Source organism: Peromyscus eremicus, chromosome 1 (genome assembly GCF_949786415.1).
Source record: "Peromyscus eremicus chromosome 1, PerEre_H2_v1, whole genome shotgun sequence".
NCBI lineage: Eukaryota > Metazoa > Chordata > Mammalia > Rodentia > Cricetidae > Peromyscus > Peromyscus eremicus.
The window spans coordinates 178,685,380-178,711,877 of record NC_081416.1 but is presented as its reverse complement, the minus strand read 5'-3'; the positions used below and the strand labels follow the sequence as shown (position 1 = coordinate 178,711,877).

General features: G+C 41.4%; 1 protein-coding gene and 1 pseudogene across 1 annotated transcript; both read right to left on the bottom strand.

Annotated features, from left to right (window-relative positions):
• Nucleotides 1-2,916: 2,916 nt before the first annotated feature.
• On the bottom strand, nt 2,917-6,876 carry LOC131902596 (pre-mRNA cleavage complex 2 protein Pcf11-like; annotated as a pseudogene).
• Nucleotides 6,877-14,963: 8,087 nt separating this feature from the next.
• On the bottom strand, nt 14,964-24,163 carry LOC131902490 (ubiquitin carboxyl-terminal hydrolase 29-like). Its single transcript, XM_059253498.1, is given in 5 exon segments — nt 14,964-15,044; nt 21,628-22,079; nt 22,131-23,936; nt 23,939-24,085; nt 24,088-24,163. Coding segments are annotated over 5 exon segments (2,562 nt in total).
• Nucleotides 24,164-26,498: the final 2,335 nt, after the last annotated feature.

Here is a 26,498-nt window from a genome sequence, read left to right as displayed (position 1 = left end):
TGTCTATAGCAGTTTTACCTACATCAAGCACTTTTTAAAATCAGTAAACCCCTGATGTAACCACATCAAATCTAAGGAATCCTTGGCATCACCATTCACATTAACAGGTTGACATTACAATTCTCATATGAATATTACTATACACAAATACAATTCTCACAAACTTACATCCAGAAGGAAACTCTTAATAGAACTATTTACACTTCATAAATATACCAAACATCGAACAGAACTTTTTGTATTTCTTGCAAACAAAACATAGGGTACATTAATACAGGCTAACATTATCCATACAAAGAACAAGAAAGTGTTTTTGCATTTGAGCTGCTCTAATCCAAGAGCAAATATTTTATATCCCAACTTCTACTCATCAGTACATTTTCTAAAATTAAATAGACTGAAGAATAGAACAAATCTCTTTTACATTATATTTTCTGAAGCTTCATCTTGAGCCTGGGCAGAAAAAACAAACTTCTCTATTGTTACAAAAAACAGATTTATTTTTACACAAACAGTTACATTTCTACACAAAACAGTTTGTAAGTCATCACAGTTGATTTTGTGTGTGTTGTGTGTGTGTGTGTGTGTGTGAAGTCAAAACTGTCCCATTGCAATGAACCACTCTTTTTCAATCCATTTCTTAACTCTGAAAAGTTCAAACAGTCAGTTTTCATACTACCGTAAAATTTCCACTGAAATCTCAAGAAATGGGCCTGGCTCCTCTGCTGCCGTGAAATTTCTGTAGAGCTGTCCAAGTCATAATGAATCTGAAGCAAAAAGTTCTAAATATAAAGAGACCCACAACCAAAAATTTGTTGCAGTTCCCTTGAATGCAACAACCCAGTTCACACAAGAGTCTCTAAAATTTTTGCTCTCAGCTTCAGAGGCACTTTATGGCCTGCTAGCGATGCCCTAAAGAAATTTTTCCCAATGGGACAAAGATTGAGTCACCATAGCTGAGTAGCTACAGACCTCTTCCAAATGGCTCTCTGTGCGGCCAGAATGAACCAGGAAGCTGTCTCTTAAGGGAGCCATGTATTTGTTCACAGACAGGAAACACAGGCTGCATGGCTTTGGCTACTGACTCCAACCCTTTTGGTTTTACAGTACCATCCCTTGGGCCTGAGGGTCTTCAATCTCCTTTGCTGCATGGGCTCAAGTTGCCTCCCTGTCCCTATGAGCCTTCCATTTGCATGCTGGTCCTGTTACCTGCACTGCTGGTGGCCTTGCATCCTCTGTGTGCTGCCTTATGGTCATCTGACATTCATCCTGGAGTAATGTCATTTACCAGTTCATGTGCTGCTGCTGGGAATCAGACTCTGAGCACAAAAGCTTTGCTTTTCTCTCCATACCTGGACCCTTCACCAGCAGTCTGCCTTCCATCTACAGCACTGCTTCCACCAGGCTTCCATTCTTGGGGATGCTGCCTCATCTCCACAAGGAACTTGGTGTTCCCTAAATGCATACACACTCAGATTGGAAGGTACCTGCTCCCTGGCCCATGTGGGGTGCACCCTCTGGCATCACCTTCCCCTGGCTGCTGACAGACATACTCTGGTGCTATGGTCCAAAGCTTCTGGCAGCAATCTCCAAGCCACCATCACTGCCTGTCATTCACCTCTCCCATGGCATCTCCACTTTGCCCTCAAGGTTGTAGAACATAGCCTCAAACCATTTCGGTCCAGCTCCCACACACACTCTGACTGATTGTGATCTCCTCATTGTGGCTTCTTCACAGCAGACAATGCACAGACCCTTGGTGCTCAAGCTGGCCCTCTGGGGTATCTGCTACCTGTGATGTAATGATGCCCTGCCTGTCTCACCAGTTCTGATTCTCCAGCTGTTGCTGCTCCCAGTGGGAGCTTTTAAAGTTCTGCTCATTCTGGGACTGCTAAGTCCACAGGGGCTACTCAGTTCTGGATGCTGCTTTCTGCATCCAAGATTCAATGATCAAGAAAATCTACTCTATCCTATTACTGTTTTTTTGTTGTTGCTGTTGTTGTGACTTAAATAATTTAAAATAAACTTTGGATCAAACAAAGAATTCTCCAGAGACCAAGGGAAATCTGATGGTTATTTGATCTCATTTTGTCCAGGTCAAGGCTTCTTGGCCTTCACCTTGGCCATAGACATTGCGTAGGAGAATCTGCTGTTGTGAGCTATTCTGTGCATTTTAGATCTGCCCCAGATTCTACCCTCCAGATACCAGAAGACACATTGGTGTCAGCAGACAAGGTCCAGGCCAAGGGGCAGAAACATGGCTGTGTCTAGCAGGAAGTATCCCCACACAGTCCCCACTGTTCAGGGACAACACAGTGCAGAGGCAGTCAATGCAGACAATTGTCATCCCAAACTTGGATGTGTCTGGCCACCTGAGGGATGGGTGGACCCGAGAGACTGGTCTGCCCTGTGTGGACAGGGACAGTGGCCTGTCCTCAGGATGAACACTGCCTCAGCCTCTGGAGGGAGATGTGTGTGAGCTCACAGCACAGATGAGACTTGTACCAAACACTTATGTGAGAATGTAGTGTCACAGCTTCTTCAGAGGGCTGGGATTGGGGAATGTTGGAGCTTCTCAAGGATGAGGACATAAACTCAACTGTTTTATTATAACAAAATATTTTTATTTATAATTTACAATTCACAAGTGAAAATCGTACATTTTTACACATACAATTTCATTTTGTTAAATTTGCACTCATCTACAGAACTTTCACACAACCAGTACCTGAAACTGTGCAGGCATTAGGAAATGCAAATACTAAATCCTATTTATAAACCAAATGATAGCTGAAGGCCCTGCCTCAGCTAGACATTCATACAGATAGATTTCTATATATACATATAAAAATCTTTACTTTCAAGATCCAACAGCAGCTTTTGTTACAAAAACAAAACCATGCTTTCTCAATTTATTTAAACTGACTCAACTGTATTATTTTCTGTTTTAATGTCAGTGGGTGTTGCTATACTTTCTTCTGAACAGGCTGGTAGGGCATCAGTTTGCTCTACCTTAACTTTGGGAATTTCACAAGGTTCGTTTTTGACAAGGTTCAACCCAAGGTTCCAAGGATTTTCAACTGAAGTCTTGATTGGAGATGGTGTACAATCAAAAGAAGATGTACTTTGGTCATCTGCATAACACGATGGATGGTAAATCTTTCCGTCTACTCCAATACCATACTTTAAGTGCCGTTCCTCCTCCTCTTCATCCCAGTACTGTTCAAATTGTTCTTGACAGATTTCACAACACTCAAGTGCTCCAAATGGTCAAGCAGGGACACTTTGGAACTCCTTTGCTTTAGCAGGCTCCTGAGTTTTGAGGACAACCTGTTCATGAACCTTTTCAAAACACTGGTGTTCTGCACGTTCTTCCAGATCAGCTATCTCTTCAAATTCTATCCAGTCCTTTAAACTGCAGTACCAACGTCTATGAGTGACCTTTCTGCTAACATCTTTCTCAGTTCTGTTTTGCTGATAATGCCAGTCCAAGTGTTCTGCATGAACGTCTCTCTGGGATGTCAGAAACCTCATTCCACAAGAACACTGATTCCCCATGTATAGCCGGTTTATAATACTGTCATAACGATGTTTCAATTCTTCAGTTTTAAAATTAGTGAGATCTGGAACATCTTGATCTTCATTCTGATCCTTTGCCTCTTCAGAGGGAGGCTGAGCATCAGCCTCCTTTTCCTGTATTGCAGTTGAATCAAGCTGTGACAATTTGAGTAGTCCTGCTTTTAGCAGTTTTGAAAACAATTCATGTACATCCACCTCACTGAGATGATGATTAGGATATGCCTTAGGAAGACCTCCTGAAGGATTTTGAATAAAAGCTCCAGCATTCTGTGGATGAACTGGTAAAAACTGTTGTCTGTGGCCAAATGCTATTGCCTGAGCAACACCAGTCAGAACCTGTTGAGATGTCTGAATATCTCCTACTGACATTGGACTAGGTAAATTGCCCAAGTTTCCCAACTGAGAACTCTGAAGATTCTTTTCATCAAAATAGTGTCCTGAAGCTCTGTTAAGGGCATTTGGGAAATACTGGTTTCCAGGTCGTTGAGATCCATTAAAATTGGGTCCTCGAGGTGTATCAAATATTTGTTCATGTCTATGGAATTGTAGTCCTGGCGATGGAACATTCAAAGCATTGCCAGGTGGGTCATTATATGGGCCAGTCTGATTGAAAGATTCAAGCTTTTGTGAAGGATGACTGTCATATTGGGGACCTTGCAGACCAAGAGGAATGTCAGATCTTAATGCTTGCTGCTGTTGTGGCCCATCAAATCTTTGAGGTACAGTGTCAAATCTCGGTGGAACCTGCTGTCCAGGTGGCCCAGAAAATCTCTGTGGACCTGGCAGACCAGTTCTTTCAAATCTAGGACCTGGCTGGCCATGTAATCCATCAAATCTTGTTCTAAAGTGATGGCTGACCTGGCTGTCCATCAAACCTTAGAGAGTGACAACCTTCAAATCTTGGACCACCTTGACCCAGAGGTGCTTCAATTCTCAGGCCACCTCCTGGTACAGGACGCTTAAACCTCAATCCAACTTTCTGTTGAACTAAAGGTCCTTCAAACCTGATCCCAAGCCCTGGTTGGCAATGTGGTCCCTCCAACATAAGGTTCCCACCTAGTTGATTATGTCCTTCCAATCTTAGACCAGCTACAATCTGACCATGGGGACCCTCAAAACTCATTTCAACTCCTTGCTGTAGCAAAGGGCCCTCAAATCTGATAGCACCACCTGGCTGACCATGAACCACATCAAACCTAATTTCTTCCCCGATAGACCATGACCCCCCTCAAATCTAAGTCCACCTACAGGCTGACATCGAGGATTATCAAATCTTGAACTGTCCACAGGTTGTCCATGAGGGCCCTCAGACCTCAGACCACCCACAGGCTTACCTCCCGGGTCCTTCAAATGCCATATCACCTGTAGATCCCACAAAACTCACACTAGGTGAACCTTCAGATTGAACACTGTCTCTTTCTCCTCATTGACCAATTATCCCTTCACACCGCAGAGTTGTTCCTACTGGTCCTAGAGGAACTTCAAATTTCAAAGGGCCCCCACCTCCTAACTGACCTTGTGGTCCTTCGAATCTCATAGGGCCTCCTCCCCTCATTTGTCCTGGTGACCCATCAAACCAAACAGAACCTGGTGTAGGAGGTCCATCCATTCTAGGACTTAATTTATTTGGGCCTTCAAAAATCATCTTGGCTGGGCCATCTCTCCTCACAGATGGCCTACCAGGCCCATCAAATAATGGTCGGTCTACAGCTAAAGCTGTAAGCTGCTGATTTGTTTGAAGGCCAGCAAATCTTGATGCTGGGCCATCTACAAATGGTTTATCTGAATCTTCACATCTAGGTCACTTAAGTGGAAAATGACCATTGAATGGAGATCTCTGCTCCTCTCCTCCACATTCTTGATCCTGAAAAAGTTGTCGAATTTGATGCACAACACCAAGGAATTCTTCCTGTGTAATTTCACCAGAAGCTAAATGTTCACTCGCCTTTTGAAGGAATTCTCTTTGGCTTGCAAGTGTTAACTCTTTAGGAATTTGAAGATTGGCATCTACCCTTGGTTGATGGTGCTGCTTTGGGGTTCGAGGTGACAAGATTCCTTTAGTGCTTGACTGGCCCTCCCTATGCCTTAGATGAGGTGCTTTACTATGTTCATCACACTGTTGGAAGCTTTGACTTTCTTCCCAACCAGATTTCCCTCTTTTGGCAGACTTGGAGCTTTGCCAATTCTCTATATTCTCTTTTGGCTCAGCATCTGACTTCATAGAATGTTTACTTGCAGTTTCTTGAGGCTGATCTTCATGCATCTTTTTCAGCAGTCTGGGATCTCGAACACCCTGCTTAGTACTTCTCTTAACATTTCTTTCTTCCCTAGAAGGTGCTGGGAACTCTTCCATATGTGATTGTGTAAGTCCTGACTGACCGTCTTTCCAGCTTTGGGGGCCATTGTTGAAAACATACTTCTTTGCTTTCCTTTGGGTGACCAAGACTTAGGTGACCTCGATCTTGATCTCTTTTGAGGACTTGATCTCCCTGGTTTTGTCTCCTGTTTTTCTAATTCTTCTTTAACTATGCCCTGTTTTTGCACAATGCCATTTATGATTTCACTTCTACTTCCAATCAGCCTGTGTTCAGATGATTTTATGTGCTCATCTTTAGCCTTCTGAAGCTCCAAGTTTTTCTGCTGAAGTTCTAACAACTGTTTTTGTTTTTCAAGTATCTCTTGCCTTATTAGTTGTTCTTGAGTAAGATTCTTTTGTACATGAGGTACATTTGGAGGAGTGAAAATACTGGGGGAGCTGACCACTGTACCAGGTTCTGAAGGCTCCTCAGGCGATTTCTTCAAAAATTTGGGAGTCACATGGATTCTAGATGTCTTCACATTAGGGGGCAGATGTTTAATGGGCCAAGCAGGATCTAATGAATTGACTCTGACATCTAAGGCATAAAGTTTCTTCAAAGGGAATATTTTATCCTATGTGGAACATAATTTAAATAAACTTTTTCTTGTATTTCAATGCACCTTTTCAAACACACAAATAAATGTTGCAACTAGATTTTTAGTAAAGGCAGTGAGATACTCTTTTCCAATGTTTTTCACAATAGAATCCATAAGGTACAGAAGAGGAAGCTTCTCTGAGGAAGGAGCCTTTGCCATTTGGGCCTCAATGAGAGAGACGATCTCCTTGGTGAAGGGCAGGTTCTCCTCAGCTACAATGGTCAGCATATTGATGTGTGGTTTGCTATTGAAAGTCGGGTCTTCCAGTGATGACTGATAATCCCGACAGATGTCTTCCAGGGCTCCGGCAGCCCCAGCCTTGGCCGGCATCTGCCCTGACATTGTGCCGAAGCCCCTCTCCAAGGTCTGCTACTACCTAAGGTGAAGTGCTGGACACCCCCTCCCTTTTTAAGCCTAGGCCTTGCTCCCTGGTTCTCCTGAGGCTGGGGTTTCACTGCATGCAGACCTTGGATTAAGGGTGGGGAATGACACCGGTGGAACCTCAGGGAAGGGAAGTCACAGCCTCACCGGGAATCTCTGTCCACTTCCAGCTCTCCAGGAGCACTGGATCCTGAGATGATGGCCCTTTCCCTAGAATGGAGCCTGTGAAGTTAAGTCTAGACCCTCACACAGACATACACGCATGCAAAACAGCAGTGCACAGTAAATAACAATAAATAAATTTTTAAAAATTGGTGAGAGGTCATATCACACACCTTTCATCCCCACATTTGGGAGACAAAGGAAGGTGTATCTCTGAGTTTGAGGCCAGCCAGCTCTATGGAGTGACTTCCAGAACCAGGGCTACACACAGAAAACAAACATGGAACCATGAAGAGCATCACTATAACCTTGGAGGAGAGAATGGTGCACACCCTGCTTCTAAATGTTTGGGATTCTGTCCTAATATGCTGTTGTTAGTTTTTTGTTTCCTGCGTTTAATTGACTTAGGTGACCTTAGGTGACACACAAGTTGGCTGTCTCCTTCTGATCACTAAGAAATACTTAGTCTTATTAAATAAGTAACACAGAGCCAAATACAGGGGTAATAGCCGAAGAGATAGAGAAATAACAAAAAGCCATGAGCAGCTTTACCTTACCTGCACGCTGTAGCTTTCACAAAGAGAGCTTCTTCCTGTCTAACCTCTGTTTTTATAAGCTTCCTGTTCTGCCTTCTCATTGGCTCTAAGCCCAGCCACATCACTTCCTCGTCACTGCCTATCTATACAGACCTTCAGGACTCTATGGTTGGTACTGGAAATAAGGGTGTGTCACAGAGACCCTGCCTATCATGTGATCGGGATTAAGGGCGTGTCTACCACTGACTGACTGCTCTTTTATGGCTCATTTTGTGACCTCCGGTCTCTAGACAAACCTTTTTTGATTAATATGCAAATAAAATATCACATTTCAGCACAAATAAAATGTCACCACAACTTTTGCCTTATTAGTTGTTCTTCAGTAAGATTCTTTTGTACGTCAGGGACAATCAGAGTGGAGATACTGGGGGAGCTGACCACTGTGCCAGGTGCTGAAGGCTCCTCAGGTGATTTATTTAAAAACGTGGGCTTTAGGTAGATGCTAGATGTCTGCACATTGGGGTCAGAGGTTTAATAGGCCAAGCAGGATCTAATGAATTGACTCTGACATCCAAGGCACAAAGTTTCTTCAAAGGGAATATTTCATCCCATGTGGAATGTAATTTAAATAAAATTTTTTTCTAGTATTTTCATCCACCTTTTCAAACACACAAATAAATGTTGCAACTAGATCTTCAGTGAAGGCAGTGAGATACTCTCTTCCATTGTTTTTCCCAATAGAATCCATAACGTACATAAGAGGAAGCTTCTCTGAGGAAAGAAACTTGGCAGTTTGGGCCTCAATGAGAGAGGATCTTCTTGGCACACAGGAGGTTCTCCTAGGCTACCATGGTCAGCATATTGATGTGTGGTTGGTATTGAAGGTCAGGTCTTCCATCATGGAATGATAAACCTGACAGGTGTCCTCCCTTGTCCCCAGAGCCCTGGCCTCAGCCAGAGTCTGCTCTGACATGGCACCTAGGCCAGGTGGCCTCTCTCTGCAGTCAGTGCTGCCAAAGCTGAAGCTGCTCCACACCATGCCTCCCTTCTAACACCTGGGCCGTGCTCCCCAGATCTCTAGGGGCTGTGGCTTCACCAAAGGCTGATCAAGGAGGAGGGATGGGGGACCACCCTGGGAAAACTCAGAGAAGAAACGCCACAGTTTCACTGGGAATCTCTGGCCACTTCCAGGAGCCACTGAGGCTCCTTTCTCAACACACACAAAAAGGCCCAGTTAACTGTTTCAATGGGATTCCAGAGTCTTTGAAAGATGGGTTCCCCAAAGGTGCTCTCTTTACCGGGCAGGTCTAGATTTAACTTTACAAGCTCCAACCTAGGGAAAAGTCCACCAACTTAGACCACACCTTACAGGCTCCATCTTAGGGAAAGGGCCACCATCTTAGACTGCCTGCTGTACTCAGTAAGAGTTTATTAGCCTGGTGGTGGTTGAGCAAGCCTTTAATCCCAGCACTCCAGGAGGCCTCTGAGTTCCAAGTCTGCCTGGGCTACAAAGTAAGTTCCAGGAAAGGGGCAAAGCTACACAGAGAAATCCTGTAAAAAAAAAAATAGTTTCCTTGTGGAAGGAGACAGAAGAGGATGCTTAGGCCTATGTGATCATGCTGCACACATATTATGAGACCAAGAGGCCCAGGAATTAGGTAGGAATTAAGGCACTGAAAGTCTCACTAGAAATTCTATCATTCTCTCTAGTCTGTTTTCTTTTTAGGGTGAGGGGTGGGGGAGAGGTTGCCTTAGAAGCCTTCTATGTTTCTTATTTTCACTTGTGGGTCTGCAGTCATCAATACCACTGCAAAAGAAGCGTCCTTGCCCCTCCCCCTCTTTTTGAGCCTGCCTCTGAATTTGCCCACTTGGTTTGGAATTGTGGACCTTCCTGCCTCAGCCTCACAAGTAGTTGGAATTACAGACCTGACCCTAGGTCCAGATATATTTTTGTTTTCATTTGATTTTAGAAATGATTGTTAATTTTATTTTTTTATTTTAATTTGTTTGTATAGTGGTTTTGTCTACCTGATTTTGCATCTGCCCTGGTAGATCTCAGTGTGTCATTTTTCTGATAATTCCTTACTATCCCAGAATTTGAAATGTTCATTCTGTGGTGAGGTTATATGTCAGAAAAATGTCACCTGTATGGTTTTCTTTTTTGGAGAAAGTGTTTCTCTAAGTCACCCTGGCTATCCTGGAACTCACTATATAGACAGGTTGGCCTGGAATTCAGAGACTTGCATGCTTCTGCCTCAGGTGCTGAGTGCTTGCACCACCACCACCTGGTAGAAATATGTGACTTTACCAGGAGCTGCCAATGTAAGGACTGCCTAGAGTCTCAGTGTTTGAATGGACTTTGGACTCATTATAATTACATTTACTTGGTGTGTGTGTGTGTGTAACATATATGGGTGTTGTCATCAGAGGACCACTTACAAGAGTTTTTTCTCTCCTTCCATCACATGGGTCCTAGGATTGGAACTCAGGTCCACAGGTTTGGTGGCAAGTACCTTCACCTCCTGAGCCATCTGGTCAGCTTGGGCTTTGGGCTTTTAGATAGTGTTGGAATAGTTAATGAGTACAGATCTTTTGCAATTGGACTGAATGCATTCTGTATAATTAAGTCTCTGAACACAGGAAAACAAAAGAAGGAAAATTATAGATTCAAAGCAATGTGCTTTGGTGTCAAGTTCACAAGAGGTAGAGTTGGGATGACTAATATTGCCAAATCTAGGATCAAGTAGGAGACCAGTCTCTGACCACTGCTGTGGGATGGTCTGTATGTCAAGTGTGTTGCTGATTGGTCAGTAAATAAATCACTGATTGGCCATTGGCTAGGCAGGAAGTATAGGCGGGACAAGGAAAAGAATTCTGGGAAGTGGAAGGCTGAGAGGGAGACACTGCCAGCCGCCATCAGGACAAGGAAGATGTAAGGTACCAGTAAGCCATGAGCCATGTGGCAAAGTAAAGATTAATAGAAATGGGCTAAATATAAGAGTAAGAGCTAGACAATAACAGGCCTGAGCTAATGGCCAAGCAGTTTAAATAATGTAAGAGTCTGTATGTTTATTTTATAAGTGGGCTCTGGGACTGGCGGGACTTGGTGGCGGGAGCTGGAGAGAAATTCTCCAGCTACAGACCACAGCAATGAGGATTTTTATTTAGATAAATAAACCTCCAGGCAAGTCCATGATTATCTATCCTAGGTTACTTAAGGTGTGAAGACCTACTTTAATTGTGGGGACACCGTGCCATGGAAGATGACCTACACTGAATAAAGTGATGGATTTACTGCTGATTCATTTCTCCATGGTCTTAGAATCCTACCTATATTGCACTGTAGGAAAGTTCTTTACTGTTCATGTCTATTTGGGGTTCTAAATGACTCCTGTACTTGGATGTTAGTATGTGTCCTTAGGTCTGGGGATTACTGAGGGTCTTTTTGCACTACATAACCAAAAAAGGAAAAAGAAACATTAAGGTGATAAAATGCCAAAGGCTTTGGCATGCTATTGCACACCTGTAATTCCAGCACTAAGGGAGCAGAGTGAAGAACTGCTTCCAGTTCAAGATCAGTCTGGTCAATCTAGTGAGTTCTTGGGAATTGGGGATACACACCAAGTCTGTGTCTCAATGAGATAAGGGAGAAGAAAAGGAGCAAGTAAGATAGGACTGAGAAAAAGAATATGAATCAACATTCAAAAATTTTAAGGGCTGGACAGTGATAGTGCAAACCTTTAATCCCACCAATCATAAGGCAGAAAGGCTGGTGGATCTCTACAAGTTTGAGGACAGACATGGATATACAGTCAGGTTCTTTAAAAAAAACAGATAAGTAAATAATGCAAACAGCCATAAAAACCCACAAACACTATTCCATTAATCCATATCACTCCCTTATTGAGATATGTATGGATTTTCACCTCCATCGGTAGATTTCCAGTCTTTTCAAGTATGTTCAGATAAATACTTATATATACGTGTGTCTATAGATGTGTGTGTATCTTATTATAAAAGAACTTAAACTCTGAGGGATAGGAACAGCTAAGGAAGGGAAGGTGGTGGTTGCTCACACCTTTAATCACAGCACTGGGGAGCAGAGCCAGGCAAATCTCTGAATCATGGCCAGCCTGGTTAAGGTTACAGTCCAAGTTAAAGGACACCCCGTGCTACATAGAAAAACCATGCGTAGACTATAGTGACATGTCTCAGAGATTAAGAGCACTGGAAACTCTCCCAGAGGTCCTAAATTCAACTTGCAGCAACCACATGGTGGCTCTCAACCATCTGAAAGATATCTAGTGCTCTCTTCTTGTTGTGCAGGTGTACATGAAGACAGAAGATGAAAGAAAGAAAAGAAAGAAAGAAAGAAAGAAAGAAAGAAAGAAAGAAAGAAGGAAGGAAGGAAGGAAGGACGAAAGAAAGAACGAAAGGAAGGATGAAACCCTGTCTTGAAAAACAAAAATGAACAAAACTGTCTAAGCAGCTTGGGAATTCCAAGACATGCAACGGACTCTCCTGTAAGAGACTCGTTTTGACTTTTATGTGACTGTAGGGAAGATTGAAAGAGTCTTCCAAAGAAGTATGCTGGCTTTAGGTCCCAATGATTCTTTTCTATTTGGTTGGATTCAAGGTCCAAATGAATATGATCATGTCCACTGTAGATTTCTGACTGTTTTGTGTTGTTTTGTTTTGTTTTGATTTTTAGATAGAATACCAATATTACGTAGAAGTGGCTCACCTGTGGACCAGGCTAAGCCTCAAACTCACAGAACTCCACTTTTCCCTTAAGCCTAGTCCTCTGCAAGAATTTAAAGAAAGACCTATGTGAAATGAAACCTTCTGAATGAACTATGAGGGTCAGACTTAGCATGGCAAAAATAAGAACCAGTATGGTGGTGCATGTCTTTCTTTCCAGCATACCCAAGGAGTCAGATCTCTTTGAATTTGAGGCCAGTGTGGTTTCTATTGTACTATGCCAGTCATGAAAAAAAGATTTCTCGAGAAAGTCCCATTTCTTGGGTCTATTGTCTCAACTCTGTGATAGCCAATGAAGGCCCACAAACATCTCTTTAGAATATCTCATCAGGGCTTTCCTTTAAGCACACAGGAGCCAGAAACAGGGGACTCAAGGCCAGCTACAGAGTGAGATCCAGGACAGCCGGAGCCACACAGAGAAACATTGTGCTGAAAAAAAACAAAACAAAACCTACTCAACAAAACAACCCAAGCAAACAAATAAGAGAATAACTCCATTTCTGCCAATATAGTTGTGGAAATCCTAGGCCGGAGCCAAGTCATGGTGGCCTCATCGGTGGCTAGTGGAGGTATGGGAGGTTGAGAATTGGAGATAACTGCCATTCTGCCCTCCATATATGTGTTTGATTTATTTTAATCCCCAAACTCAAGGCAGAGATATGCATGTTTCTTCTCAGATGTCTGCTTGCATGGTCTGCCAATCTTATTTTGTTTGTTTTTTGTTTTGTTTTGTTTTGTTTTGTTGAGATAAGTTTTCTCTCTGTAGTTTTATTTCCTGTGGTGGATCTCACTCTGTAGACCAGGGTGACCTCGAACTCACAGAGATCCACCAGGCTCTGCCTCCAGAGTGCTGGGTTTATAGGCATGTGTCACTACCATAGGCGGAGCTCTGCAAATTTTAAGAAGATATTTTTGCAGCAGAATGTGGTGGTACATTAAACCTGTTTTTACATTGTAAGTTGTTGGATCTGTGGATCTCAAGGCCTCGCTCTGCTCTTTGCTTGAGGTCTCCGTGACGATAAAAGTGTCTGCCTCTTAAAGCTTTTTTTACTGTTCTATATTAGAGTCTTTAGTTTCCTTTAGAAATTCTAAGTTCAGGGGCCAGAGAAATGGCTTTTAAGGTCCCAGCACCTTAAAAAAAAATGGTGGTTCACAACCTTCTCTGTCTACACTTCCAAGGGATCTGTCACCCTCTTGTGGCCTCCTTGAGCACTGCATATAAGTGATGTACAGGCAGGCAGGCAAAACTCACACACATGAAATTGAAAATAATTCTGAGGTTGAGTTTATTATGTAGCTATCCTGTTATGCTGCTTTTTTCTACTGTCTATGTAGACCATGTTAAGCTCCAAGTCAAAGATCTTCCTCCCTCTCCAGTACTGAAATCAAAGGTTTGTGTGTGTGTGTCACCACAGCAAGCATGAAAATAAATCTTAAAAACAATTAAAGTTCCATATTTCTAGTTCTCATCTGGTATCTAACTGTCCTCTCCACATGTCACCTCTCCTTGAAAACATATGTCCATGTTTTATTTCAGATTCATAGAGAATCAAAGAGTTTTGGTTGTCTCTTCTCCACTAGAGTTTGTTCCTTGTGTTTTTTCCCCTATACTTTTGTGGTTTTGAGTCAGGGTCTTTCTCTGTAGACCTGGCTGTCTTGGAATTCTGTGTGTCTACAAAGCTGCCTTCAAACTCAAGAGATCCTTCAGCCTGCATCCCGATTCCTGGTTTAATGGTGTGTGTCATGCCTTGCCTATGGAGTTCGAGTTTTTAAATTCTATTTATTGGTATATGCTTGTGTTCTTGCACACCATAGCTGAAGTGTGTATATCAGAGAACCATTTGTAAGAGTTGGTCTCTGCTTCCACATGTGGGTGCAAGGGATGAACCTCGGGGTGTCAGGCTTGGCAGCAAGCACCATTAACCCTTTTGCCAGCAGTGTTTAGTTTCTGACACTGGTCTACTGTAGCCTTGGTTAGCTTCAGGTTAACTCCCTTCTCTTCCTACTTTGGTTTGGGTACTGTTTCTTACTCCCTTTTTCTTTTTTTTTTTCTTTTGTTGAGATTTTGGTCTACTACATACTTCATTCTTGTCTCACACTTCCATGTCTTGGTTTAACCTCTCCAGTGCTGGAGTTATAATCATTTTGGACATTGTGAAGATGGATTGCTGTGATTGGTTTAATAAAAGAAGCTGACTGGCCAGTAGCTGAACAGAATAAGGTTAGGCTGGAGAGCCACACTAGGAGAAAGCTAGATGAAAGAAGGGTGGACTCTGGAGACACCATCTAGATGGAGATTGAGACTATGAAACTGCCATGTTAATTAATAAAGGTGCCTTCACATGGCAGAGAGTAAATAAGGATTATGGTTTATCTTAGAATTGTAAGAGCTAGTTAGCAATAAGCCTGAGCAATTGGCCAAGCATTTATAAGTAATATAAGCCTCATTGTGTTTGAGAGCAGCCATAGGACAGGAAATCTCTGCCTATAGATATCCAGTCACAAAGCTCAGAATTGTTTGTCTGTGTTTCTAGGGATTGAATTTAGGATCTTGTGCATACCGGATGCTTTAACCACTGAGCTGTGTCATCAACCTTTCATATATTCACATTTGTACTCCTTGATTTTTATCATCTGACCACTGCAGATCTGAATATCTGGATCTGGAGCCTGCAATCAAAAAGGCCAGCACCAGAGGTGACCACTCAGACTTATCTTCCTAACTGTTGCATTTGCATGAGAGACTAGAATTTGACCAGAATTTCATTGTCTCAGCATCATAAGAGGGATAGAGAAGAACAGAGGCACCAGTGAGACCAGATGTGCACTGTCACACATTTCACTTGAGATAATTGTAGTTTTCATTTCTCTTGCTATGATAAAACATTCTGGAAAAAATATTAGGGAAACTTGGGAGAGGGAAGGTTTATTTCAGTTCACAGTCACATGTTACAGTCCATCCCTTTGGGGAGTCACAATTGCAGGAACTTCAAACAGCTGGTCACATAACAGCCACAGCTAGGAGCAGAGGGAAAATGAATGCATGCAGACATTTTCTCTACCATTAGATACATCTTTTTCTCCTCTTATGTACTTTTGTACCCTACAGCAGGGAATTGTGCCACACACTTTCATTGTGGGTCTTTCCATACTAAATAAGGCAACAAAGACAGTCACCAAGGCCAAACTGATCAAGGAAAAAGGCATTGAGACTAAATTTCCGGGTGATGGTAGGTGGTTGGAAGTTAATAAATAGAACTAACTATCACAATTACATATTAGGACAGCAAAAGAGAAAGCAAAGTGTATCTGAATGTGTCTTCCAAAGAATGGGCACAGCTTCAACAGGTCAATAGTTAAAGTGTGTATTGTGCTTTTCCTTTCATGTGTTTAGATTACAGGAGCTGTCTTTGAAGAAAGAACGGCTCCTTTTTCCCCTGGCTCCTGTAAAGCCTTCAGGGAAAGCACCAGAGCTGGCTCTGCAAAGCGGGACTCACAACTATCAGAGAAGGGAATTAAAGTTTTCTTTAAATGGACTTAGGTGATTGGGAAACTCGGTCTTCTCACCCAAGGGGTCACGACTGTAGGTCAGAGTGAAAGTTAACATGGGTTCTGCTCAGTCCTCTGAGAAAAAGCATTTGCACAATTATTGAGAGATTTGTTAAGATGTAAAGGAACAAAATATTCAGAGCAACAGCTCTACAACTTCATATGCTTAGCCCATGAAAAAGGAGGTAAACTCCATGTTAATCATTTTACAAGCTGGAGTATAGTAATGTACTGCTTGGGACATCTCAGGGGGGAAAAAGAGGAAGAGGGTGAGAGAGAAAATAATTTTTCTGCCACACATCTTCACAGGTCTTGTCAGGGTGGGTGAAAGGTAACTCCACCTACAAGGCTTCACCATGGTCACAGAATCATATTGGGGGTTTCACCCTCATGAGTGACCTGGCTGGAACTCAAAGCCCTCCAGGCTGCAGCTTTTGGGACTGCCATGGTCTTGTGGAGCAGAGTGAGTTCCAAGGAATGACCTGTGGAAATCCAACACTGCAACATGAGCTAGTTCGACTACCCCAAAACTTAGGGGTTTTTTTGTTTGTTTGTTTGTTTGCTGGCTTGATTTTTGTTTAAATGTTTTGTGTGTGTGTGTGTGTGTGTGTGTGTGTGTGTGTGTGTGTGTTTCACTCATAGTGGAATGACTCAAAAGTAAACCCCCTTTACGGAGAAGGTTTTAGTTATTCCCTCATGATGGGAATAACTCATTATCAATGTTCCCTTCAGGGGAAAAATATATTCAAACAAGCCCAACTTAGAGTATAGAGACAATTGCAATCAGGGCATAAAGCACTAAGGCAATGAGGTATAAACTTCTAGAGGTATTAGTCATACGTTATACAGAGGATGTTATCTTCTCCTGATCATCTAATTAATGTTTATATAAATGCTTAACTTTCAGGCTAAGAGCAAAATTTAAAATTTTGGGGTTATATCAATAGGAACTCTCTAATCTGCTTATCACTACTAGAGACCTGTCTGTGCTTTTTAACTAGCTTTCTAAAATCTCTCAGTTAAATTTTACAACAACATGTAACATTTAAACCATATTATCAAATAATATGGTTGCTAAAGTGGTAAATCCCTTACTGCTAAAGAGCCTATAGAAGTTATTGTGCCTCTAAATAAAATACAGGTCAATTATTTGTTTTACACCTACAATAACAGTAGCATGTTAGTTGGATTCTAGAGATAATTACCCACAATTTTCCCTCTTAAGAATTTTAAAATTACCTTCTGTGTCATGCCTAAAATTACATCTAAAAATCCACAGATTTCAGAAATAAAATTTTTTAGCAACCTGGTGGTGGTGATGCTGGCCTTTAATTAAGACAGGCGAATCTTTGTGTGTTTGAAGCCAGTCTGGCCTACAGGGAGATCCAGCACAGTCAGGATAACACAGAGAAACCCTCTCTGGAACAATAGAGATTGTGTTTAATGTTTTTAGAGATGACATAAAAAGGACAAGAATATGTATGCTATATACAAATTCCACATGCTCCTCAAGCTTGTACCCATCCCAGGTGATATAGCTTAGAAGTCACACTTGCTAGAATCAATCAGCTTTAATTAGATGCTTCTCAGCCATTAAATATTTTTACTGACTTTGCTCATTGTTTAAATTTGGATGAGAGTTTATTGCATGGATTTAGAAGAATCAGAGTTGTCTGATCATAAATGGACAGCTTTGGATGCCCAGTTTGCACACCCTCACCCAAAATAGGTATCCTGAAAAACATCATGGCTCAATATTAACTGAAGTCATGTATAAATTATTAAATAGAGAATAGAGGTATCTCTCTGTTCAATATACTCCTTATCTCAAGATTTATAAGATCATTGGATATGGTTAAAAAGTCTGTAAAGTCTCCTGTTACACATTTTTTTTAATTTAACTTAAAACTTGTAATAAAAGGCTGAAGAGAAAATGAGCTACACATATGTGATTTTAATTTACTATAGCATATATATATGATTATATATCACATATCTATGATTCTAGTCTTATATAAAAAATTACATCTGCTATAACATTATATAAAATGGATAGTTTTATATAGCAGCCATATAGTTTTTCTTCATCTTAGCTGATGCCTCCTGAGGATAAAAAGATAGTGTGCATGGTAGCCATCTTTACTAAGGTTAAAATACATGCCACATAATTTCATCACTACCTTAAGATGACCATGTGATATAAACCAACTAAGATAACACTGTTAAAAGTTAGTCTTGCCGGGCGGTGGTTATGCTCGCCTTTATTCCCAGCACTGGGGAGGAAGAGCCAGGGGGATCTCTGTGAGTAAGAGGCCAGTCTGGTCTACAGAGTGAGATCCAGGACAGGCACCAAAACTACACAGAGAAACCCTGTCTCAAAATACAAAAAAAAAAAATATTAACAAACCAAAAAAACTTAATCATACTATCTGCCTTTTAGACTAAAGAAACAATGACCAGTCTCCAAGATATTTTGGCTTAGAATCTATTTTTGTATGATAAATTCCTGAGGTTGTAAAGGTATACTCAGGTTAACAATAATTAATTTGGAAATGTATGTATAAAACTGTAAAATCCTAATCATATGAAAGCAATTAACTTGCTGTAAATGGTTAAAATAGTTAAAACATACAAATTAATGGTCAATCACTTTATAAATGATCATATTTTTAATGTGCTCAAAACTAAGTTTATAGTCATTCTAAATACAAATATGAACCATTTAAAAAGCAGCATTGACCTTCTATATTTATTTTCACGGTTAAGCCTAGGACAAATAAGTAAAAACAAAGTTTGCTTAAAATCAAAGTTTATGACAGGTGTGAGGGGCTCAGGGCTGAGTTTGGGGGGGGTAGATGATAAGGGAGTTAACAGGGCAAGGCCGGGGCCCCATGACCACCATCTTCACGGAAGCCAAGGAGTCGAGTACTGTGTTCCAGCTAAAGCGTCTATTCCTTAAAGCTTTCCTATCTGTTCTACATTAGGATCTTTAGTTTCTTTTATGAATTCTAAATTCAGGGTCCAGATTGATGGCTGTTAAGCTCCAGCACCTAAATGTGGCTCACAATTCTCTCTGGCTACGATTCCAAGGTATCTGCCTCGATCTTGTGGTCCCTGTGGGCACTGCATGCATGTTGTACAGAGACAGAAGCACACACACAAAAAAAACCAAGGTGAAATAAATAATTGCATTTCCTGATGACAAAGGGTGTTGAACAATTCCTTAAGTATATCTTGGCCATTTGATATTCTTCTGTTGAAAAGTCTCTGTTTAGATCTGCACCCAGTTTTTTAATTCGAAAATTGGGTATTTTGAACCACTGTTCTTAACTAATCTCTTCTTTCGCCTGTAACCCTCACTTAATTTTGCCCCATATTTTATACATTACCAGGCTTTTAGAATTTTTTTCTACCCTCAAATTGCTAACTTATGTATATGTTCTTACACAGTATATTACTGGGAATTGTATAAGATCTTTAAATTAGCCACAAAGCTGTGTTGTGAATTTTTGATGGTGGAAGTAGGCAGTGCTATAATGTAGAAGTGTTTTGTCTGCATACAACAAAACCAGAAGAGGGCATTTGATCCTCTGTATCCGCAGTTACAGAGGGTGGAAACCACCATGTGGATACTGAGAAGAGAAGCTTGGTCCTCTGAAAGTGTAGCAAGTGATCTTAACCATTTCTGCAGCCAAAAAGTGGAATTCGGAAAATACCATTTGTGTGGTGTTTCCACCTGTGAGCATTCACATGTGAAGGCCAGAGGACATGGAGTGTTTTCTATCACTTTCCACATGTTTCCTTTTTGAAATACAATCTAACTGTGGAACAGGGCCCCAGACCTTAGCACATCGCCCCAGCAGTTTTCTCTGGTAAATGTCCCACACCTGAACCTTACACTTCCCATTGGCTATGTTGATTGGTTAGTGAGCTGTAGAATCCACCCTTGTCTACTCCCCAGTGCTGAGTCACAAGCATACACAGCAATGAGGAGCTTGTTATGTGGGTGCTGGGGATTTGAACTCGAATCCTCCTGCTGACACAGCAAGTGCTCTGACCTACTGAACCATCTCCCCAGACCCTTCAGAGGATCAGTACTATTTTTTTGTGCGTCTGAAACAGATGTGGTGTGGGCATCTCAGATCAGGCTGCACACCTCATAGCCAGCAACACCAGCTGGTTTTCCTTTCCCCTTGCTACCCAGGTGTCAGGTTAACAGGCTGAAAACAAGCACGCCCTTTGGGCTATGTATTAAGGAAGTCTGCTGCCTTTTGGCGCTGGGTCTCTTCTATCTCTTGGGAACTAAGGGGAACCGTGCTTTGTCTTGTGAACTGAAATGTTCTCTTTAAAACCTCACCATGCTGTTTGTGTTAATATATGGGGCTCTCACCTAAAGGACTGTCTCAGACCCCCTGTCCCTTGAACCCCTCCATTTTCTCATATCATTAGGATTTGAATATAACAAGTATATTTGGCACTTCAAAAATGTTTTAGGGGTTGGGGATGTAGCTCAGTGGTAGAGCACTTGCCTAGCAAGCGCAAGGCCCTGGGTTTGGTCCTAAGCCCTGAAAAAAAATTCTTTTAAGTGCTTTTAAAATGTTATTATGCTAGGCATTGTGGTCCAGACATTTAAAAACCAGCACTCAGATGGCAAAGCAAGGGCACATCTGTCTTGTAGAATACAAGATCTAAATACAGTACCAAGCCAGAGAAAATTACATAGTGAGATTCAAAAACGTATTAGATTTTTCACTCGTTGATTTACTCATATATGTGCACACGTGCTAGCTCCTCTAGAGGTCAGAGGACAGCTTGCAGGACTGGTGTCATCAGCCTTGGTGGCAGGTGTTTTCATCCACTGAGCCCTTAGAGAGCTTTTGAATTTAGAAAATTTACATTTCTATCTAATTCTTTTCTTGTGCAACCCTGGTGTTATGCCCTGCAATTCTGAGAAGGAAGCCCAAAACCAGTTGGTGGGCAGCTAGATAATTTCATCAGAAATGAGTCACGAACACATACAGAAAACAATGGTTTTAATAAATTCACAATAGAATGGTGTACAAGAATTTAGGGAAAGCAAACAATATCATGAAAACTCTCCAGATGACATGAGCAAATCATATACACACTAATAAAATAAGACATTTTATACACCACTTCTCAAACATTTAAGTCCATCAGTACTTGTTCTGAACCCATTATGATGTAGGATACTAACATTGGGACATTTAGTCAGTTCCTTGCTATGTTGTGTTGTTACAGAATGACATCTAAAAAACCATTGTGTTAGGTCTGGAGAAAAAGGCTCAGTGGGTAAGAGCACTGGCTGCTTTTCCAGAGGGTCTGGATTCAATTCCCAGCACCCATGTGCAGTTCACAACTGCCTTTAACTCCTGTTTCAGGAAACCCAACACCTTCACACAGACATACATGCAGGAAAAACACATTAAATAATAATAAAAAATATTTTTTAAAATATCCTCCCATCCTGGGGGAGTGGTGGCACACACCTTAGAGAGCAGCAATTGGAAGGCTAAATAAGTTACATCTCTGAGTTTGGGGCCAGCTTGCTCTACAGAGTGATTTCCACAACACCCAGAGCCACACAGAGAAATACTGTTTCAAAAAAACAAAAACAAACAAACAAAATGTAAAAAGCATCATTATAGTCTTGTAGGAGAAAATGGTATATAGCCTGCATCACGGATGTATGGGTTTCTGTCCTAATATGTTGTTTGTTTTGTTTTGCTTGCTGAGTTCTCAATTGACCTAAATGAGTCTTCAAAATGGATTCTTCTAGGACGTGTGTATAGCCATTAAGCAATGGTGAGAAAAGATCCACATTCGTCTTTTGCTCTTTAGATGTTCCAAGTAACTAGTACTCTGATGCCTTTTTCAACAGCCACTCAAATATCTCCTTATGCATGTAAAAAAAAATGTATCCAGTGTGAAGATCAGTCTCTTGAATCAAGGCCTCTGGAATCTCGAATACTTGGACATCACTGTACAGGAGCCATGCTTGCTTTTCAAAGTCATACACATTGCTTACATAATGACCTGAATCTTGGGAGCTCCCAACATGGCTGACAAGACTGACCAGTCTGTAATTCTGAGGATCACCTCCCAATACATTTTTTGACTCATCAACAGCATCTACTGTGTTGTAACTTCCTGGAACATTGTTATTTCTAGGATTCTCTGATGCACCAAGGGAATTTTCATCATCTTTCTGATCTCTCAATTCTGAAGACTTATTCAGATCCTTCTCTGTGTCCTCCTGAGTACCCCCAACACTTTGAGGTGATGCCTGAGGAAGGAATTCCTTGTCGAATCTATTCCCATAATTAGGGAGCAGCTGTTCCACCATTTTTTGAGATCCTTCAAGAATCTTTTCTTCATTAAGATCACAATAATTGACATCCTTAGTGGTAATGTGATGATCTGACATTCCATCTGCATTAATTTTCTCATAGTTCTTCACATCACTAGATGGTATTGACTGGTTGAGAGGCATCATCTCTTCAGGGACATTTGGGACATCACAGTCGTCAAGTGGGACCTTATCAGTCAAGGGAAATGGTGGTTTCTTGTTTTCATTGTAGTGGGAAGATACATTTAGATACTGAGAAATCTCAACTGGCTGTTGACTCTTCACCAACAACCCATTAGCGGTCAAGTGGTAGCGTTTCAGATGAACAATGAGGACCCTGGGGAGCCTCTTCAAAGTGTACATGAGAACAGAATTCTTGTTCTTGCACTTCGCACAATTATGCTCAATTTTTTCTGGTGTAAAGAAAAGATCAAGAGACTTTTGAATAGACAGAGGCTCTTCTCTTATCCCTTGGTGCAGGTCAACAGAGAGGTAATTATTCACTTCAGTGTTGAGTGTAGCCTCACCACAGGCTTCACAAACAATAGAGCTCTGCAGCTCTAACTCAAAATTAGCACTGACAGGACAAACAAACCTTTTGGGGATGGCAGTCCCAGCATATGTTGATGGAGATGATCTCTCAGCTTCATTATCCTTCTCAGTGACCCACGTGGTGTTCAGTTTTTCCATGTTCACTTTCAACTGGTCTAAACAGTGACTTAGAAATTCAAGGGCATCATTCTGTTCATTGCCCAAGAATGTTTTTGCAACCGTCGAAATGGATTTCTTCACATCCATGAGTAACATTCCTTTCATCTCTATATCCTCAATATCTTTCAAGGCAAGCAGTTGCCTTAAGAGCTTAATAAGATCATCATCTGAAACTTTCTCCCATGGGATACCTTGTGTGAGCAAGTCCTTTGCAAAGGTTGGAATCCCAAAGACAGATTGTAAAATGGAATTCATGTAACAGGTATTTCCCAAATTGGGAAAGCCTTCACGGTTCAGTCGCTTTGCATAAGTCTCAAGAGGAGGCTGGACTTCATTATATGTATGTATTTGGGTCTCCTGGCTAAACTTTAATCCACTTTCAGACCATATTAGTGCTGGAAGAACAATGTTATCTAGGTTAGGACCCAAGCAGGTGTTGGGATTGAATGAAGGTACAAATTGCCAAATGTCAAGCTTTTCCTGATCTCTTAAAGCCATTGGTTTCTCTTCTTCGTTTCTTTCATTCCTGGAGTCATAAATCTTGGATTTCTTTTCTGGATCAGGATTACTTTCTTCAAGAATGTCCTCATTCACTTCTACAGTGGATGTTGATTTTCTCCTCCTGTTTTTGCTCTGTGTTTCTCCACTCTCTTTTTCAACATGACTGCTGCTGGAGTTTGTCTCTGAAACTGGCATCTTCATGGGGAGTGGAGTCCCACTTTCTTCTGTAGTATTCATGGATCCACAAACTAGCTCCTGGTGCTTCCTGCAAAATGGATCACTGCTTTTAGGAATATGCTGATTACTCTTGGGTTCCTCGAGTTGTTGGGATTCAGATACATGTAAAGAATCCAGGAAATACTTCAACCTTTCAACATCTATGGAAGATAACTTGTCAATGTGTAAGAAAGTGTCATCTTTCAGAGTTAATGCAGATGATGCACTCCTGTCTCAAAACAACTAACCACTACACCTGCAACATTATCACCCAGCTGAAAAACCCTGCTCCTTCCATCCAACTGAAAGGAAATCACCAGATTAACCTTCTGTTTTCTTTCTACTATTTGGATGACTGCTTCTTCCACTGAGAAGCCCGGATGTGCTTGCTGCCATTCTTGCTTCAGATTTGGACAAAACCATTTAGCTTTGGAGGAGCCATTCTTTTTCACAAACAAAACTCATATAATCTAAAAACAAACTAAAAACACATTACAGAGGTTGTGAGTCAAAATGTATTGATCACAATGTTTATGTAAAACTCTAACTGACCAAAATTGGCTTTTATTTCTCTCTTCATGCCTCAAGTACAACAATATGGGAAAGCTTACATTTTCTTTAAATATTTACAATTATGATTTATCAATTACAATTAGCAGAAACTGGAGTTACTTATATCCTTTAAATAAAAATTATTTAATTATGTATAAGTGTGTGTATTTTTGCACATGTGAGTGCAGTGACCTCAGAGTCCAGAAGAGGGGATCAGAGTCCCTAGAACTACCATTACAGGCAGTTTTGATCCACCCAGTGGAGAGGCTAGAAACTGAGCTCAGGTCCTCTGTAAGAGCAATGTATGCTGTTAACCACTGAGTTGTTCCATTACATTCTCAAGTACACGCTTCAACCATTGAGCTATTGAAGCTGTGTCCATTCTCTGGAAGACATGCTCAGAGTGTTTGCTTTCTCTTTTTCTGTCCCAATGATTAATTGTGATGATTTGTTCTATTTGTCAACATGTCACAAGCTACCAGCACCTAGAAATTGAGCTTCATGAAGTTTTTTTAGATTGGGTTGGCCTGGTGGATTGTCTTGGTTGCCTTAATTAGCATGGAAAGACCCAAAATGAGAGTCTGTGGCACTATTCCCTGCTTTAGTGTATGGTACTTTTCACTGCTTGGGGGACTAAAGTATATAAGGGTAGAGAAATTGTCTGCATGCATTCATTTTCCCTCTGCTCCTAGCAGCGGCTGTCATGTGACCAGCTGTTTCAAGTTCATGCAGCTGTGACTCCCCAAAGTGATGGACTGTAACATGTGACTGTGAACTGAAATAACCCCACCCCCACCCCCACCATCCTAAGTTTCCCTTAGTTTGGTTTTCCAGAGTGTTTTTATCATAGCAAAAGAAATGAAAACTGCAAGTACCTTAAGTAAACTGTGGTGACAGTGCACGTCTGGTCTCACTGGTGCCTCTGCTCTTCTCTGTCCCTCTGATGATGCTGAGACAGTGAAGTTCTGGTCAAATTCTAGTCTCTCATGCAAATGCAACAGTTAGGAAGATGAGCCTGAGTGGTCACCTCTGGTGCTGGCCTTTTTGATTGCAGGCTCCAGATCCAGATATACCGACCTGCCGTGGTCATGATAAAATCAAGGAGTACAAATGTTAATGTATAGAAGGACTGAATATAGAGTTTAGAAATTAAAAGACCAGGTATACACAAGACTGTGAATTCAATCCCTAGAAACAAACACAAACAATTCTGCTCTATGTGACTGTGTATATGTAGGTAGAGGTTTTCTGTCCTACAGACACTCTCAAATAAACACACTAAGACTTATATTAATTATAAATGCTTGGCCAATAGTTCAGGCTCACTGCTAACTACCTCTTACATTTTAAGTTAACCCATATTCCTTATTTAAGCTCTGCCTTGTGATGGTACCTTTATTAACATGGCAGGTTCATGGACTCCATCTCTGTGTGGCTGGTGACTCCAGACTCTGTTCATGTTCCTCCCAGCGTTCTCCTAGTGTGGCTCTCCTGCCTAACCTGATTCTGGTCAGCTATTGGCCAGTCAGCTTCTTTATTAAACCAATCACAGTGACAGATCTTCACAGTGTACAAAGTGATTATTCCACAGCATATATGATTATAATTTCAGCACTAGAGAGGCTGAACCAAGACTTTTTAAGATTTATTTTTAGTCTGCCTGTAGTGACACATACATCTTTGATCTCAGTACTGGAGAGGCAGCAGGATCTGTGACTTGGAGGTTATACTGGGCTGCATCGCCAGGAGAAAAAGAAGGTACATGATAGGAAAGCTACAAATAAACTCAACTTCAAAATTATTTTTAATTTCATGTGTGTGGGTGATGCCTGCCTGGTTGTCTGTGCACCACTTGCATGCAGTGCCCACAGAGACCACAAGGGGGTGTCAGATCCCTTGGAACTGTAGCCAGAGAGGGTTGTGAGTTAGCATTTAGGGGCTAGGATCAAATTAGCCCTCTCTCTGGCCCCTGAACCCAGAATTCATAAAGGAAACTAAAAACCCTATTATAGAACAGTGAGGAAAGGTTTAGGGAACACACAGACTTATCCTCAGTGAGACCTCAAGCAAAGAGCAGAGGAAAGCCTTGAGATCCACAGATCCAACAACTGACAATAGAAAGACAGGTTTTAGGCACCACCACACCCTGCTTCAAAAAGAGATTCTTAAGATTGGCAGAGCATGCAAGTGGACATCTGAGTACAAACTCTCAGGTCTAGCTTGAG